Source organism: Convolutriloba macropyga, chromosome 1, assembly GCF_964194025.1.
Source record: "Convolutriloba macropyga chromosome 1, txConMacr16.3, whole genome shotgun sequence".
Taxonomy (NCBI): Eukaryota; Metazoa; Xenacoelomorpha; order Acoela; family Convolutidae; genus Convolutriloba; species Convolutriloba macropyga.
The window spans coordinates 80,742,162-80,761,351 of record NC_134468.1 but is presented as its reverse complement, the minus strand read 5'-3'; the positions used below and the strand labels follow the sequence as shown (position 1 = coordinate 80,761,351).

At 34.2% G+C, this 19,190-nt stretch overlaps 2 protein-coding genes across 2 annotated transcripts in view; both read left to right on the top strand.

Annotated features, from left to right (window-relative positions):
- The first annotated feature begins 981 nt into the window (after positions 1-981).
- On the top strand, positions 982-13,464 carry LOC142343084 (uncharacterized). The gene is made up of 3 exons (XM_075394774.1): positions 982-1,557; positions 2,069-2,325; positions 12,120-13,464. Exons 1-3 carry the CDS (start codon positions 1,023-1,025, stop codon positions 13,443-13,445), a joined length of 2,118 nt encoding a protein of 705 aa, XP_075250889.1. The 5' UTR covers positions 982-1,022; the 3' UTR covers positions 13,446-13,464.
- A 219-nt stretch (positions 13,465-13,683) lies between these two features.
- Positions 13,684-19,190, top strand: part of LOC142351581 (3'-5' RNA helicase YTHDC2-like) — a 90,868-nt gene continuing 85,361 nt past the window's right edge. Inside the window, exons 1-2 of the mRNA XM_075403734.1 lie at positions 13,684-13,915; positions 18,964-19,057. Of these exons, the coding sequence (XP_075259849.1) occupies positions 13,771-13,915; positions 18,964-19,057 (239 nt within the window). The 5' untranslated portion in view covers positions 13,684-13,770. The remainder of the gene's footprint in view (positions 13,916-18,963; positions 19,058-19,190) is intronic.

Here is a 19,190-nt window from a genome sequence, read left to right as displayed (position 1 = left end):
TGATTAAGATATCAGACTGCTATCCTGGAGGGCTACGATTTGAACCCCTCAGAGTTTTGGCAACCATAAACAAATTTCTAAGCTACAGCCTTAAATTAAATCCCGGCTTGTCATTCCAGAGCAATTCAACCGACGTTAGTCGGTTTGTTTCTGAACTTGTCTACCTACTTATGGATATTGTTATGTTGAAGCTTCATGAATTAATTGACACCGTTTCCAGGGAAAAAAACTCAAAAACGGATTTTTTCAATACTTTTGATCAGAATTTGGCAATTATCACAAGATCTAATTTCTAGAGTTTTTTGCGGTAAGGCGTTTAAAAATGTAGTAATTATTTTTCGGATAAACCCTTCAGCGGCCCGGTTTAGTTTCTTGCAGCTATGTTGATTTTGTACTTAGTTTTTCTTTGTTTATGTTTCAAGTTTCCTGTGAGGATAGTTGTCTTTAGAGGCTTTTTTGAAAGCCAAAGAATTTGTGCTCCTAATCTTCGGAGGCTTTTTTGCTAGCCAAAGATTTTCTACTTCTAAGTTTTTGACCTTTGTTCTAATGTCGCAAAATGTACAGATGGTTTTGTAGAGGACTTTTTAAAGCTTTCATTTTAATTTCTAAAGTTTATTTTTTATCTGATTTGTGCTGCATATTGATGGCGAATTTCATTTTTCAGTGAGCAAACAGCATTGAGAGCAATGAGTTTCATTTTTCAATGTAAAGTGAGTTAAGTTCATTACTTTGATAAACTAATTTTTTCTCAGTACTTTTAAGCAAACCTTGAAATTGCGGACCTGTTAGTTTGACTTTAAAAAGAATGTTGATTGATCTCTCAGATGCCGAGTAGGTTTCATTGCGTATAGTATTATGGTTGATCTCCATTGGTAGCCGGGTTCATTGGATTGATTTATACCTGCAAAGTTTTCCAGTATGTTCAAGTGCTAGCCTTTATCTTCATTTCACGGATATTTTGCCCAGCAGAGACGTGAACCGGCGGTACGTGCGCATATACATGATATGAATTTTAGTGAGCCATGGTCAGTGCAAGGAAAAAAAGATTAAACAAAGAATCTGATTTCCATAAACCGAAGCTCAAAGTTGGAAAAAGACTGCCGAAAAATCTTAATGTGACAAAAATTGATCTACAAACTAAAAAGTTGATCATTAAGTCGCAGTTGAAATCAAACACTGGCGGTGCTGAAAGTACAGTGGATAAAAAGAAAAGAAACATTGCCGAACTTCTAATTCGAGTGTGTCACATGAACGAGAAAATGCGAATCGATGCTGTGACCTCATTGGACGAAATTCTCTTTCCTGATGAATCATCTATCAACCAATTGGAATTGATGAGACATCTAAGTGCAATTGTGAGAAAGCTTTGTGTTGTTTTGTGTGATGTCAGCGTTCAAGTTCGAAAACTGGTGTGCTCATTGTTTAGTAAAATCTGTTCAGCTGTCTCTGAAAAGGATTTTGAAGGGTTATTCGACCTTTTTATGGCTCATCTGTGTAATGCTCTAACGCACGTGGACGAGGCTATTCAAAAAAGTGCATTGATACTCCTTTATCAAGGTAACTTACATCCTACAAGTACAAGCCGATCGCTATTGATAATTAGAATCTATTCTGTCCCCCCCCCCCCCCGTGTTTTGTGTTTTTTATGACTCCAGCTACAAATGTGTTGTTATATAGCACGTTACTATGTAAAAATAATGCACGTGCGTCTAGGGGTCATAAAACATATAATCGCACTAAGCTGGGGGTGGGTGGGGGACAGAATAGATTCGATAATAAATGCTGCCCCCCCCCCCCCACCAACATCTGTGCAGAAACTGGGATTCACAGGTTGGAAAAAATAAGTTCACGGGGAAAGGGAACGGTCGGTTTTTTTACTACAGTAGTTTGCTTTTGTTGGTCGATAATATTTGGATAAGCTAAAAAAACATGAAATCTAATATTTAATTTTTTTTGCTTCATTGGGTTTCCGTTCTTCAGTCAAGTCGGAATTAGCTAAAGTTTTGAGTAAGTAGGGACTATGTTGGTAATGTAAATGCGCCGTTGCCTTGTAGTGATACTGTTTCAGTGTTTGAGAACTATGGCCTGCTAGCAGTTAAACAAGGCAGACGAGTGCTTCCAGTACTTGTTCATATTTTGGCTCCTCTTCCAGTCTCCACCATTGCCAAGAGGTTCAAAACAACTAAACATGTCTCTGCAGGAGAATACGCGTCTGCATGTAACGTGGATGACATTGCAAAGCAGACTGAAGTTATGAAACGTATGCATCAATATCTCAGTCGGATGTACGAGGAACAAAGTGAATGTCAAATTGGGTTCAAAAATGTAAGTCTGAAAGTTTTGACGGATATTTCTAATTGCTCTCGAATGAGAAGCAATTATTGTAAACGTGTGTTTTTTATGCAGTTTTTTCGCTTGACCGTTTTTGCGCTTTTCTAGAATAATCTTTGACTTATCAAGTGACTTTTCACCCCTTCTTGATTTTTGAGTGATTTCAATTGCTTTCACTCCAAAATAAAGTTTGTTTGTTAGAGAGAAGATTACAAGGCCCTGATACGAGTGGTTAATACCACAGTTCAGGTGACGGAAGTGGACTCAGGAGGACGGGGTTTGAACCATAACTTCGGCTGATGTTTGCGCGCCCATATAGAAAAAATTAACCTAGGCTACAGTTCCTGAATGGAATTGTTTAAAAGAAAATACCCAAATTTTATTGTAATGAATTTTATTTGAGGGCTTGGGAAGATGTGCTGATTTGTTAATAGCCTCAATGCGATAGCTGGGGCTATTATTGGCCTTCTGGTGGTTTTTCGACTCGAAGGAGAGTTTTGGTGGATCGTCTTTTATGTTTGAGTTTCTAATTTTGTGTGAGTGTATTTGAAACAGGGAGTCGAATGCCTGAAAAAAATGTTTGAGATGAATTGCTAAAGAGCAGAGAGAAGATAGGGTAGTTTTTCTGTTCATGTCGCTTCTTTGAGAGAGCGAGAAAAGTAGGTGTGAAGAAAATTTCACTTAGTGATTAATTTTTTTAATTACGTTGAGCTTTTTCGGTAATAAAACTTGGTCAAGCGTAGCTTATCTCACTCTCAAAAATGACTTCCTGATTCTCAAGTTGATTTTTCTTCACTTCAATTCAAGGAGATAAAGTCAAGTGTGTGTGTGTGTGTGTGTGGCACTCGAATTGGAGGTTACTGTGAATAGCTCAGAGAAACAGCCCTATATATACAGATAAAACGAAATGTGTCATCTCAGCAATTGATCAGAAAAGTTTAAAATTCTCTTTTTTTGGTCCGGTTTTTAATATCTTTTCGAGACTGCAGATCTACGAAGATATTGCGGCGTTTCTGAACAAATTGATGCTTTTTATTTGATGCTGGATGATTTTAGTACCCTAATAATAGGTGTAAATACTAGCAAATGACATGGATACAGAGCAGCAAAACTATAGTTGGTCTCAGTACTGTACCTGAGAACGTTTAATAGTTGCGGATGTAAAGCTTCATTTACAATATAGAAACTGTTTATATCTGTAATTGTACTTTTAAATGGAATGTTTGTGAAAAAGTTTCTTGTTTCCTATTTTGAGTTCATATTCAATTGACAAAATTTGAATTTCTTGAATTCGAAAAGTGAACGAGGATTTTTTTAGTGATCGCGCATTTAAGTTCAGAGCAAGTCCTTTTTGCTTTTGCTGTGGATTTTTTTAGCTACAGATTTTGATTTGACTATCACGCTTCGAAAACGAGTAATCCTAGCTTCTAATGACTTCTACAACTCATGATTATTTCAATGTGCAGAACGTTATTGTTATAATTGCGGTTATTAAAAGTTCTTTCTCTCTGTTTTGCGTGTGTTGCCGATTTATTGACGGGTAATAGGCATTTACTCAACAATTTGTTATCCAGATAATTGAATTAATAAAATTTGCGTTTTTAATTGTTACAGTTTTTGATAGGAAAGTTTAATATTGTTGGAGTGTTCTTTCGTAAGTGCTAGGTTTCCAGTTTTTCTGCTTTGCCAACTGCTTGGCGTCATGTATTTTTCTAGTTTTTAGGAGAATACGTACCTTATTTTTGCATTAATTACACCGGCCGATTATCTCGTTTCCATTTTTGTCCGATAATGCTGAAGAATTGTATTGAGGAATTGGACATTCATCTAGACATCAAAGTACTCTGGAAACTCGAAAATGAATTTTTCTAATTTTAGGTTTTCTTTGTCTTGTGAATTCAGTAAGCAAAAGTATTAGTTTTTAGGTTAAAAGTTTCTAATTTGTTGGAGTGTATTTGAAACAGAAAGAAATGCGTGGAAACGGAAGTGTTTGGGTAAAATTGATAGAGCAGAGAGAACAAAGGGTGGTTTTTTGTTCATGTCGCTTTCTTGAGAGAGTGGGATAACTAGGTGTGAAAGAAGTGTAACTAAGTGAGCAGATTACTTGGAGCTTTTTTGCGAATAATACTTTGATCACACGTGAACTATCTCATTCTCGAAATTGAGCTCTCCACTCTCAAGTTGACTTTTCTCTACTTCAATTGAAAGAGATAAAGTCGAGTGTGTGTGTGTGTGTGTGGGTGGGTGGTTGTCACTCTAATTGGAGGTTTTTTGAGACCAGCTAAGAGGAGCAGCACTAAGTATACAGATTCTTAATCAAAATATGGCGTCTCAGCAATTGATAAACAAATGAAATTTCTCTTTTTCGGTCTGGTTTAATCATCTTTCCGAGACTGCAAAACTACGAAGCTATTGCAGCGTTTCTGAACAAAGTAATGCATTTTTTTAGTTGATGCTTGATGATTTTAGTGCCCTTATAATAGGTGTAATTACTAGCATGTGACTTTTATGGAAACAGAACATCAAAACTATAGTTGGTCCCAGTACTGTACCTGAGAACGTTTAATAGTTGCGGATGTAAAGCATCACCTACAATATAGAAACTGTCCGTCTCTGTAAATAAATGGAAAGTTAGTGAAAAGGGTTCTAATTTCATATTTTGACTTCATATTCAATTGACAAAATTTGAGATATGATTTCGAATAGATGGAGAGAAGTTATTAGTGGTAGCGCAGACAAGTTGAGAGCAAATCCTTTTTGCTTTTGTTGTGGATCCTAATTTTTTTATCTCCGTGAGATTTTGGTGTGACTATCACGGTTTAAAAACTCAAGTAATCATAGCTTTTAATGACTTCAAATAACTCATGATCGCTTTAATTTGCAGAACGTGATTGTTATAATTACTGAAATTAAGAGAATATTTCCTCCCTTTTTGCTTGCAGTTCTTATTGACTAACAGATAGAAGGCATTTACTCAACATTTCTTTGTCCAGATAATTGAACTGATAAAATTCGCTTTCATAATTAATACAATTTTTTATCAGAATTTGGAATTGTTGGAGTTCGTTCGGAAGTGCTAGGTTTCTGCGTTCGCAATTGCTTGGCTTCATTTATTTTTCCAGTTCTAAACAGAATACATACATTATTTTGAATTTTTGGAAATACCGGCAGATGAGCAACCTATTTATCGCGTTTCCATGTCTTGTAAAATTATGCTGAAGAGTTATTATAGCTGCGAAGCTGTAAGCTGAGCGAAGCTATATTGCGGTGCTCTTGGTTTTTTACAATTCAAAGAATTTGAATTGTATTGGGGCGCTGTCTTTTTTTTAAGATCTGTTCACACATTTTCATGATTTTTGAAGTCAAATTGGAGTAGTGATTTGGGTCACGCCGAAACAGGAAATGGAGCGAAAAAACGAGTGGTTTTGCAGTGTGAAATTTTTTTGCTCTATTTTTAAAGTAGTGAGAAAACGGTGTTTGAACAAAAATTAGCTTTCTCGCTAGTAGTTTTTTGTTCACATGCGGCAATTTCACTTTGATTTTTACTATTTCTCCAATTTTTTGGAGCGGATTTTTTCTAAATGGTTTTTCCAATTCATTCATCGTTCATTCTAGACCTATTTTTTTTGTTTGAAAAAAATTTCAATTTATCTCTATTGGTTTTTTGTTCACATGCGGCTTTGACATTTCTAATCTTCCATAAATTTTGTATGGCATTTGTGGAGGCTCAGGGTTCACAATAGTTGTTCTAATTGTTTAGTCATAAATATGGGCAATTTTTTTTCGAGGCGTTTCTGGAATTCTTCCGGCTATGTTTTTTTAAGATCTGTTCACAGATTTTCATGATTTTTGAAGTCAAAGTGGAGTAGTGATTTTGGTCACGCCGAAACAGGAAGTGGGGCAAAGAAGCGAGTTGTTTTGTGGCGTGAAATTTTTTTGCTCGAATTCTAAAGTAGATTGAGAAAAGAGTGTTTGAAAAATTGAGAAATTGAAAATTCGAAATTGAAATTGAGAAAATTCGCTTTCTAGCTAGTGATTTTTTGTTCACATGCGGCAATTTCACTTGATTTTCCCTGTTTTTTTGGGAGCGGATTTTTTTCTAAATTGTTTTCCCAATCCATTCTTACCTCATTCTAGGCCTAGTTTTTTGTTTGAACCAAATTTCCATTTCTCGCTAGGGTCTTTTTTGTTCATATGCGGAATTTTGACATTGATTTTTTGTTTTTTTTTCTTATTTTTTGATCTGATTTTTTTAAAATGGTTTTCTGAATTCACTCATAGTCCATTCTAGGTCTAGTTTTTCTGTTTAGTCAATGAAAATTCTTTGAATTGTACGTCAGGACTTGTCCGGCTATGTTTTTTTGTTTCGTCGTCTGACGCTCTTTTTTCGTTTTACATTTGTTCACACAGCAAAGCTGAAAAGTCAAATTTTCTGAATGACTTCTTCCTCTCACTAACGGCATTTGCGCGCGTGACGTCATTTCTCACTTGCTTTAACAAAAGTTTTTAGGTTATTTATGTGATTAGATTTTGATCATACGTGACTTACCTCGCTCAATAAATTGACTTTTGCACTTTAAAACTTAAGTTTAATTTGAATTTGTTTAAGGTCAAAGGAACTCCTATGTGCAGTAAAGGTCCCTAATAAGAGGCTTCTGTGGAATGAATTTTAAGCTTTATTAATTTATCGCTGAATGTTTTTTAGCCTAGTTTTTTGAGCGGCGTCGAATTTTTTTTCAATTTAGATCTGTATCTGTTTCTATCTCTATTATATGGCACGCAGGTCTATTCTTTCGCAGCTATTCCGGCAATATGCCGGCTATGTTAATGAAGAATTGAATATTCATCTAGACATCAACGTGCTATGGAAACTCGAAAATAAAATTTTCTAATTTTAGTTTTTCATTGTCTTGTGAATTCAGTCAGCAAAAATATTAGATTTAGGATAAAAGTTTCTCAATTTTTTGGAGTGATTTTGTTCAAACTTTTCTGTTTTGGCTTCAATGATTTGTTCGTTTCTACATCTTTTCACACCAATTCAATTAGTACCTCTCATCTCAACCCCTTATCATTTCGCCCCTCTGTCATTCACAGATTTGCAGTAGTCATTTCAAGCGCGTTTTCTCGTAATCCCATGTTCGGTTGTAATAGTTTCATGTCAAATACCACTGGCCGCTGAGGCATGGAATGTCCAGGCCGCGAGGAATATCCAAACTATTGTTTTTCTAAGTTAATTGTACCAATTATATAAAGCAATAAAACCGCGGTGAAATGGAAGTGCGGATATAATCGAGCGAATTTATAGTTGCTTAAGCAAATAGGGGTGCAAAGTGGGACACCGATTCGTTAATTTCTTGTGACTCTGTTTTTATTTTCTATAATTAAGGAGTTGTAGCGACTGAAAAATTACATTTTTTTTGTTAGTATAACAAGGACCCCGCTCATCCACAATTTTGGCATAATTGTATGCCAAATGAAGAACAGATAGAAAAACACAAAAATTCAAGTATTTTTCAAAAAAACTGGCGAATGAACGAAAAGATAGCCTCCAAAGCAAATAACTCAGTGGAGTAAAAATGATGCATTAGATTGATGAGACATGCCGATTTTAAGAAAGCGAGCGAAGACGAACGGCAAAATCAAACAACAACAACAAACATTAATTACATCAAAAAATTTATGTCCGTTTTAAAAATTAAAACTTAATAACAAAGTCAAAATAGCGTCAGATAAAACTGAAAATAAACAAAACAACTTGTAATTCAACAGAAAAAAATGGTTATTCAACAGTTCATAATAAGGCTTGGTTACAATTAGACAAAAAAGAACAGAAATTTTAATGTTAGAAAATTTGCTGAATTTTTTAAAAAAACAATTATTTTCAAAGTAATGGAAACCATTAGGAATCAAATTAAATATTCCATAGGTTTACAATTAACAATGCTTCTATATAAGGGAATTAAGAACTCTCGGTATTCAATTTTTTATGCAGTTACAAAAAGTACAAATAGACAACAAACAAAAAATCAATTAAAACTGGCCAGAAAATGCTTTGGAAGCCGTAAAGCCATACTTTGGCACCCAAATTATTTTCGATTGCACCTTCGTCGAACACCGATAATTTATTATGTGACCGCTCATTAATGAAACTAAGTAATATTTAGACAAAAAAGAAAAAAATGCAAAATTATTTAATACATTTCTTTTCGAAAAAAATTTATTTCCGAAGACATGTAAGCCATTAATTACAAAATGAAAAAAAGCCCTTGAGACTTGAAATTATCCAGAATATGTCTTACGTCTACAAAAAATAACGTCAAATATGACAAAAATCTAAAATTCAATTACTTTTTTTGAAAAACAAGGGTCGAAGCCAGTAAAGTCATAACGAATTCTCTTAAAACATTAGATTTTGTGACACCAATCCCTTTTGACTCCTGCCCTTGAAATGTAATATGTGACCTTTCATTAATGAAACTAGGTAACAATTAGACAAAAAAGAAAAAAGCAAGATTATGTAATGCTTGTTTTTATCGAAAAAAATTTATCTCCAAAGAAATGAAAGCCATTAATTACAAAATGAAAAAATTGAATAGGTTCATTTATTTTTCCAAAGGAAGCCCTTGAGACCTGCAGGTATCCAGAATATGTCTTACGTCTACAAAAAGAACGTCAAATATGACAAAAATCAAAAATTAATTAATTTTTTGTGAAAAACCCGTGTCGAAGCAAGTAAAGTCATAACGAATTCTTTAAAAACATTGGATTTTGTGACACCAATCCCTTCTGCCACTTTCCCTTGACAACAATAATGTCATCTTTAACCTTTAATAAATGAGACCAGCAGGTAACAAACAGACAATAAACGGAACAAAATTGCGGAACGACAATTAAAGGAACAAACGGAATTGAAGTGTTTTTTTTTTCATTTTGGAATACAATTGTTTTCAAAGTCATGAAAGCCATCATCTATCTTCTAATATCAGAACATCGGCTCAGCTACTCTTCCATGAAAAGCTAATCAAACCGGGTCCTTTTACAGGGAATTGAATACGACTAAATAGACAAAGTAAACATGACAAATAGAGACAAAAATAAAAATTTCAATAAATTTTTCGAGAAAGTATTGTCGAAGCGGTAAAGAAGCACAATCAATATCTTTAAGGACTTAAATATAATCAATTGTGTATTAGTTTGAAACCAAAAAATGTGCTATATAAACTGCCAATAACGTGATAATTTAACAAAACTAGAAAACGTGAAAATTGGGCAATCACCTAAAAATTTTTAAAAAAAATTGTGAAATCTAGTAATATCAAAGCCAGAACACCATAACTTAGGGCGTAAAACCACAATAAAGACTAATTTTGAATCCAGCAGACGAAGGAGCACTCTTTGATTGCTGACACTAAGCTAAAAGTTGACCAGATTAAGAACAAAATTAAGGCAAAGTTCAATAAGCCATTTTTTATTTAACAATCAAATACTAAAAAATACTTTAAAAGTCAAATACTAAAAAATACTTTGACCAGATTAAGAACAAAATTAAGGCAAAGTTCAATAAGCCATTTTTTATTTAACAATCAAATACTAAAAAATACTTTAAAAGTCAAAACAACCATAAGCTTTCAAGCAATCAACTAGAAAAATTAATTTGCAGCTACTTAGGAGGCCACTAGGATCTATCATTAGTGAGCTTCGATTTGAAATGTTCTGTTATTTAATTAATATAAAAAAAGATCGAATTTTTTATATAAAAAACCGACTGATGACAATCAGAATTATTTTTGGATTGTAACGGTCCAATATTGGTACAAAACTAGTCCTACTTATGCTGATTGTCCATTAGGAATATTTAATTTTTCGAATGTCATTGATGTAGATATTTTGTTAAATAAAAAATCAAAAATGAATGCTGCGTTTTTGATCATCAACGAATAAAGTTAGCAAAAAACGGTAAAGTTTTAATTACAGAGCACTCTCAAAGGAAGTTGAAGTATAATTAGCCACCTTTTCAGTCTACAACGATTGTGTTAGTGGTGTTTGGGTGTGCACTTCCAGCAAATTTAATCAAAGTGGACTAAAGAAACTTATTTCGTGCTGTCTTTGATGAAAAAGTCTGAATTATGTGAAATATTTGGCCGGAATTTGTGACAAAAAAATGCAATGAAAATAGCCGACAATTTATTTTGTCTTTAAACGTAGAATCAACAATGTTTCTTGAAAAATTTTATTAAATTTTAACAAAATTGGCGAAATTTTAGTCAAAAATTCCGAAAAAAGGTGAATCAAATCAACGGAATTCACTCTATTTTCTCGAAAGTTTAAACCTCGATATCTCCCTGTAAAATACGAAAATAAAAAAAATCTTTTTAATTCTATATTCTACGCTGGACAAGCTTTCTAATGATACCAGTCTCAACTCTACGATGAATATATCGATCGGCCAAAATTGACTGAACAAAAAAAAACCCATTTGAGTATGTAGTTCCTCCCCCCTCAAGAGGGGTCGGAACAATTAGTTTTCTCATTTTTTCCATCAGGAGTTTGAACTTTTTGTTTCTATGTGACCAAAGATACCATGAAAAGTGAACACTGTTTTTCGAATGCTGACAGCATATTCGTAAAACGTAATTTTGAATTTTGTTAGATTTGAAAAGTACATGTAAATCGGTAGGCTTGAATGTTTGAGGTGTTCTTAAATAATGGTCAATTGGAGCACTAATGATTGTATTGAGGTAAAGGGTCATGCTTAGAAATATCATCTTCATCATCGTTAAAGTTGCTTTGTTGTCATCTGTTTAATAGCCGCCCTCATCTTTTCAGACGGCTATTATAGCCGGACATTTTTTTTACAATTTAAAGAATTTGCATTGTATTGGAGTCCTGTCTATTTTGTACGGTGTGTTCAAACATTTTTCACCTTTCAAAACGGGATAAATGGTAAAGCCTAGTGGGCATTAAGTTTCATTACAGACCCTAAGATTTTTCAAGGTCTTTTTGGGAGTTTTTGAGCCCAAAATGGTAAAACTTTTCACGTTTTCCGGTCATTTTTGAGTTTTCTTTGTTAGATGGGTCTTAAATTGGTGTAGTAGTTCATGAAGGTTTTTTTGTTAGCTAAATCTTATTTAGCGATTATTTTGCTAATGTCTTCTTGTATATCTTTTTTGTCGGTTTTTTTGAAGTATTTTTGGTAAGGGAAACCTAAATGAATGATATTGATTTTTTGCTATTTTTTTCAAGATGTTTGAATTTTTTTCAGTGTTTGGGTATTTAGAGCCCGATTAAATCTTCTAGGGCTGGGAAGTGGGTTTCTAGATTTCCTAGTATTTTTTGTGGCATAGGTTTGTTTGTAAGGACATTAGTTTAAATTTTTTAACTGTTCTTTAATTCCGTCCAATTTTTCCTAATGTTTAACCTCGTTTTTGTCATTATTGCTCATGTTTGTCTCTTACACAAATAGAAATGAAATCAAAATAGTTCCAAACTTTTAAGATGTTGTGACAGTCATCGTTGCTCATTTTCTTCTTTCAATCCCAATCGGGGTTATGGGAATCAATTGCCGTAATTTCTTTGTAATCTGCTGGTTGTATTTTTTGACGTTTTGCGGTATCTTTTTCCTATGCTTATGGATAAAATTTCTTTTGAAAACATATTTATTGAGGTTGTAGAGTGGATTTTATGAAAGAAAAATTTTAACGAACATTTGGGTAATTGTTTCATTGTTGTACTAAATGTTGTTATCAGGCCTGAACGCTCTTTCAGAAACAGTTTTTTTCGTAATTTAGGTGAATAAAGAAGAGTCAAACGCGGACACCAATTTGGTAGGATTTCGTTTGAACTATTTTGAACAATCGTCAATCTCTCTGCATTCAGTTTTGTCAGTTCCAACGGCTGATTTCAACGAAGATGACGAAACCAATGAAATATCGACATCAATGATTACTCTGACGAATGTTCTGTTCCAAATTCTCATTTCGGTCAGCCAGAATCTGAATGAAAGTGTCTCGAATCCAACAAATTACGATGTTTGTCTCCAGAGTTTATTCTACGCAGTTGAGGTTTTACGCGATGTTGTGAGGCTTCACGAGAAACCAGTTTTGGGCATAAAATTTACCCTGGAATCCAAGTTACTTGCATCCAATTTCCGTCGGTATGTATTGCAGGCTTTTCCATATCGCGAAATGGTCCGTGGTCAAGTAATGGTTTTTGGAAAGCAACTGAACAATCTAGTGATGGAAGTTTGTTTACTCCGAACTTTCGAACAGAATCGAGAATATTCGGATGTTTTAATTGACCACATGTTGGAGTCTTTGTTGACGTACTCAGTCTCAACGTTGCCAAATATCTCAAAAGTGTTATCTCTGGCGGGAGGTTTTGTTATGAACGCTTCTTTGGGTAAAACTAATGAGCTAGTCGAGAGAATTTTGACTTTCATGGAGGGGGAAGAATTGACGAAAGAGCAGTATGTTAGTTGTGCCAAGTTTTTATTTGGCCTTTATGAGAGATTACAACCGAACTTGAAGGAGAAATTAGTGACTATTCTAGGCAATTATACAAATGATGAACATTGTGAGAAATTAGAAATTGTCCTCGAGATGTTTCTTGTTTTAAGTCGAAGTTCAACCGAAACAACTGACACCTCGACATTGATTGGAACGTTCTTATTTTCAATGCTCGAAAAACTTGATTTGATGCGACCAGAAACGTGTCAACTTTTCCGACAATGCGTACTGTTTTATGGGATTGTTCCAAATAATGAAGGAAAGTGTCTTCGAGTTATCGCCGATTGGTTCGGAATTTTAAACTCCGTTGCGAAAGAAGAAATGTTTCGCTGTCTGCAAATAGTAACAGCACGATGTCGAAATAGTCAAATCTGGTGGTTAAAATTGCTCATGTATGTTATGTTTTTAAAAGAAAATGGACAATTTATGGATGAAAAAGTTGAAAGCAAATTCGAAAATACTTTTGATTGTATGGCACTGGTTAAGGAAGCATGGCGAAAGCTGGAAATGTCGAAAACTGAAGTTCAGATGCTTTTTGAAGATGTCAAGAAATTAGAACTAGCTTTTGGCGATTATGTTGAAGCTATATCTTTTCATGCGTATGATTGAATTGAATCTTGAGTATTGATGTTGGGTTTTATGTACTAAATTGAATCTCTAGAAAAAACGCGATCTATACTATCAGTATAGTTTCTGTTGAGGGTTTTACGAAGTGAGAGGGCGTACTCAATAATTTGAGTATTAGATACTTATGGTTTAAAAAGAGGTCCAGTTGAGAAAATTGTGATTAATGTTCTGATGCGATTGTTCAAAAAATAGGCACCAATCAGACATGATTCATGTCTTATTGAGATACTCAATATGATTATATAGACTGTTTTCAGGTTTAAATCGATCTGTCAAGAACTTTTTGAAGTTTGCCTGACCTAGTGTCATGAAAGGGCAGAACAGTCAAGAGTGGGCAATGGCCAATCGGCAATCGACCAATCAGGTGTCAGCACAGAAAAGTGTGGACAAAGTGGTTGAAAATGCGATCATTGTTGCAATCAAGTTTTTCCAAAGCAATGAACATGAGAAAGGTTAATAAATTGTTCATCATGCAAAAAGTGTTGGGCCAAAAACAGCTCCGAAAATTGAGATCGTGGAAGTTCGAAATTACAGTAAAAGATAAATTGTGTTAAAATTATGCTTGCAGAAACTGTGGATAAAAACTCTAAGTCTGCAAAGTGATGTTTAACTAGATGTTCAGCCTCACGTAAAAAAAGGAATTAAAACTAAAAATAAGGCGATTGAGGCATTGGAAAGCTTAAGTCCAATTCGTGTATTTTTATAGCACGCGATGCTTGATTGTTAAAAAAAATGGTGGCTCATATAAAATACTGGTCGACTGCACCTGAGTAGAGCCAACAGCATGGTTCTGCATATCTTCTGCTGAATTGTTATACAACCTGAAGTGTGTATTTAGTTGACCAACAGATGCTAATATACAAAAATGAATAGCATTTGCAGTTAATCTCAATATGAATTGAATGTTTGTTGCTAATACAAAATCGATTTTGATCAAAACAGAATCAAGGCCTTTGTAGCTGAGTGGTTAAGATGTCAGATTGTGATTCGGGAGATTGCGGGATTGCACACTTCTGGGGTGATTATTTTTAGCAACTAAAAAACAACAAAACTTTAAGCCCCTCCCCTATAATTTAAATTGGCCCGCCTATCGTTCGAGAGCAATTCATCCGACGTTAGTCGGTTTATGATTTTCTTTTTCAGGCAATTGCACAAATTTTGTGTTGTAATATTTAAGAGTATAGGTCTTATAGGTTAAGCCACTAGTCACTTTAAGCGGCGAATTTTCAGCATTTCTGCCTGTTTTAACTCGTTTATTCTGGTTATTTTATTTAACTATTTTGGAGTGTTGGATTTGAAAATCAAAATAGTAATATAGTTTTATTTTCTTCTTTTCGACAGTGAGTTTCCTGTTTATGAGCTTTTTCTATCATGACAATTATCATGCTATCCAGCTTTTTCTATCATGTCATTTATATTCAAGCTCGTAGATATGCAGCTCAGTGTCAACTTGATACCGTTTACAAGAAACATTTATGAAAAACGGTGTTCGACTTTTATCAATTATATCATGATTAATTTTTCTTTTGCATGTACTAGGATCTCATGATGCATCATCAACTGTACTAGATGTTTTGTCATCGTATTTCTTGCGAATAACTCACGCACTTACTCTGGCTGTCTCACAAAATTTGTATCTTGTTTCGCAAAATTCCAATATGCTATTATTGAAAGGAAAAATTCTGTTCTGCAATTTTTCGCAACTCTCCATTAGTCTTCGGAGTTTACATTTGATTAGAGACGAGCTAAAAGCGACTCTTTGAATTTCTTTTAGTCAAATAATTAGAATTGCATTGTCTATCCTTGCAAACACAACGCCGTCAGTGTAGAGTTAATGATTAGCTGAAAAGTGCCATAGGCGGATCAAAGTCAATAACGGGCCCTAAAACAGAATTTTGAAGGACTCCGATAATTAAACAAAGTAGCAACGAATTTTTATCTAATTTGTTCTAATTTGTCGTACTTGTTATCTCTGCTGGTAGCTGTGATAATTATTTTTATAGCGGCGAAGCAGTAAGCTTAGCGAAGCTATATTACGGTGCTCGTGGTTTTTTTTACGGCTCGAAGAGGAGTAATGGTGATCTATTTTTAAAAATCGGTTACATTTATATTAGAGGATTTGTTTTTGAGGTCAAATGATGCACGTGAAAAGAACTGTTTAGGTCAATCTGCTGAACAAAAGTCAAAAGCAGAGAGAACATTTAGAGTGGTTTTCGTTCATGCTTCACGTGTGGCTTTTTGAAAGCAGTTTTAATATAATTTTATAGGATAACGGTGTTTGTGTCAATGAACTAAGCTAATATTAGTGCGTGTGAAAGCCATTTTGATCATCATACAGCTATTTTTGCAATTTTGCCCTGTTGGATGCTTTTTTAGTAGTTTTTGTAATCTTATTCCATCTTGTAGAACATTGTTTTTATTTGATCTAAGTTATTTTTAGTAATTAAGTTGGTCTTTGTCTTGCGATTCAATAGATTTGAATTTTGAGTTAGTTGCTAAAAAATGGGATAATTTTAATTTTAAAAAAATTTAAAAAAATTCTTGCTTATTTTTTTTCGAATTAAGCATTTGGCATTTTTTTTTGTTTTTCGCTATTTAACTTAGAGCTATTATGCAGGTATTGCGTTTAAGACTTGGCAGTTTAAGGTTTCAATACATAGCAATTTTTACTCAACAAAAATTATACAATTTTGTGTTTTTTTCTAATTTGTTGTTTGACTGTGTTTTTGTTGTTTAACGTTTCTCTCACTGGAGTTGCGAGATGCGCCGATCTAGTGGAAGGATATATTTCACTTTACGCAGAAAACTATCGAAAGGCAGCATGTTAACTTTTTTAGGGTTTTGTGACAATTTTTTTTCTTCCTCTCTTTTCTGTATGTAGCGTTTCTCTTGTTTTTTATATCAAATGGTGGTCATTTATTGGATAATGATTATCTGTGTTTTGAGTTTGGGTGGCGCAACTTGGGATGGAATTTTATCAGATATTTTTCCAGATATGTTTTTAAGCCGTAGTTATATGTTTCCTCTGTTATCGTTTCAAAATGAACCGTAGATTTAATTACCAGGCTCATTTTTCACTGAGTGGTTGGTTAGGGCCTAAAAGAGTTTTCTCGAGTCAGTTCCGGAGTCTTCCTGCTATGTTTTTTTTGTTGCGTCGCCTGACGCTCTTTCGTTTTGTATTTGTTTTATACCATTCATTCGCTTGACTTTTTCATTGACTTTTTAAGCTTGTTTTCTTGCGTTTTGAGTTTAATAAATTGCGCATATTCAGAAATTATGTGTGTTGCTCAAACAAAGTCAATTGTAAGATAAACGGTGGCCAGGGACAAATAGCCGAGTGGATAATGCTTCTGATTCTTACGCCGGGAACTGGAGTTCGAACCTCTCCGTGTCAAAACTTTTTGCACCCAAAATATTCTCAATGATACACCCCTTGCTAATGAAAGTTTTAAAGGTGGCAGCGGTAACTTTTTTCAACTCATTTCTGTATCTGTTTCTCTGTATTTTACGGCCCGCAAGTCTATTTTGCGGCTATTCCGACAGTCTGCCAGCTATGTTACTGATAAAGCTGGGTTGGTTAGCATTGAACTCAAATTGTTCGACGTATTCTATGTGTCTGTTCAACACGCTCAAAATGTTTTAGCTTCTTTATCACCCTCTTTATATAAGGGAGTTACTTTTGCCACTTATAACAGTGCTAGAAAAAATCCACACTGGACGCTTTTTTTGAAGATCCTAGTATCCTAGTTTGTGCATCAGTTGTTCATGGATGTTTTTTTAGTGTTTCAAATCGTGCCCTTAGCTAATTCTTTTTTGCACTATATTGATAACGTCTTCGGAAATGGTTGTGATAAGCTTTGAATCTATGAATTTGATGAACTTTTGCAATTTTGCTGCTTAGCTGTTCCTTTATCTGCAAAAATTTCTTCCAGTTATTATTTTCGCTTAGATGAAAACCTGTGGGTGAAAATGGTATTGATTTGATGCGGTCTTTTTTGTGAACTGCTCGTTGAAGTACTTTTGTTCTATCATAAGAGGTTGAACTGAACAGGCAAGAACCAAAATACTAGCAATTCATTTGAAAACTCTTCAGTTGAAAACTGTCGTAATAAAATATTAGTGTTGTTAATATAACTTTTGAGTTAATAAGGTGTAAAATGAGAATGCGAAGCAGCATGTCAATTCTTTTCCACTTTACTTCTCCAGTCACCGATTACAGATTCAAATAGTCTGGACAGTGCCTCAATTAATATACCAGTACCTCAACCAGTGCCAGTTAATCTGATATTAGTTCCTGGGCATATAAATGACCACGTCTATCACATTTAAGTTGTTTTCCCGAAAAAAAAACTGTTTCAACAATGTTCATATTTCTATGCTAGTAAAATGCGAAGTTTCAGTATTAAGACCAGATTTTTGGTTCCATTCTGCAAATAGACGTTTGAGGGCGGATCACGTCTACACAAGGTTTGAGCGTTGACGTACGAAGATAGAGATCGAATTAATTATTTTTCTTTTCAAACAAAAAAATAATAATATAACCGAAAGGTTAAAGTTTACATGCCTTCAGAATAATCAGGAATATCTATTGAAATAATCAAAATTATACATTAATCTTCTGGTTATTGGTTGATGTTACCCATTAAGCTGTTCGTTCCACTATATATAAAAATAAGACACGAATGATCCTAACTGTCTATCTATTGGAAAATTTTCATGCTGACGTTGTAAAAACTCTGTTAAAGTTCTTTTGAAAAGAGTTTTGTTCTCCGTCGCTCTTACGTTAAAGGGTAACTTTTTCCATTTTTGTATGCTCTTCAAAATCAAAGATCTTTTACTCTGCTGCGTATACTTTTGCGTTTTTATCATCAGTTGTTTTGTCCGTTTGTTCTGTTTTAACTGCAGCCGGCCGGTTTGCACATTTTTTAAATGTTTCTGATACTATTCTCTGATTCAAGTCTGTCTGGAGTTTCAATATACTAAACTTTGGAATAATTAATTCAACTGGTAGGATATGCGATTGGAGAAGGATATCACGACAATGATCGAATTTTCGACGCATGTAACACACTTTTATGCCCCAATTAATCTGTCGATTTATACGCTGTATGTTTTTGCTGACAATGTTTGTAAAAAAAATGCACTGAATGACAAAACAGACAGGACTAAAGATTTGAAAACTTGCAGCCTTACTTAAAAGGTATATGGTTTCTTACTTGCTATAGTGAGCGAATGACGGCCGCCATTTTTAAAGCTGTGCTTTTTGCTTTTGAAAAGATTTGGTGGTATGATCAGGGCATGATACTGTTTGAGTCTCAAACAGGTTGTACAAGTTATGCAATAATGTGACGATGCTCGAAGGGCGTTGATTTAGAAAGAACGTGTTTATTACGTTGTTTCTTGCATCTGAAATCATTGAATTATGGACGTTACTTTCCCAAACCTGATTACAGTATTTCGTGTTCTTCACTGATATCATCAATGTTGTTGTTTTTTGCAGAGTTATCATTTCCTTCGTCGTTCAAATCGGCCGAGCGAAAGTTTGTGCGTGAAATTTGTAGAAGCATCAAAGGATTTGATTGCTTCCAAAAAAGGTAATGAAACCAAATCTAGATTGTGTTAGTTGCTTGTTAACTTCTGTTGTTGATGTTCTGATTTGTTACTTGGTTAAATTTTGACAACTGATTTTGATGTTGAAGTTCGGAAAACGTTTAAAAGAACTTCTGA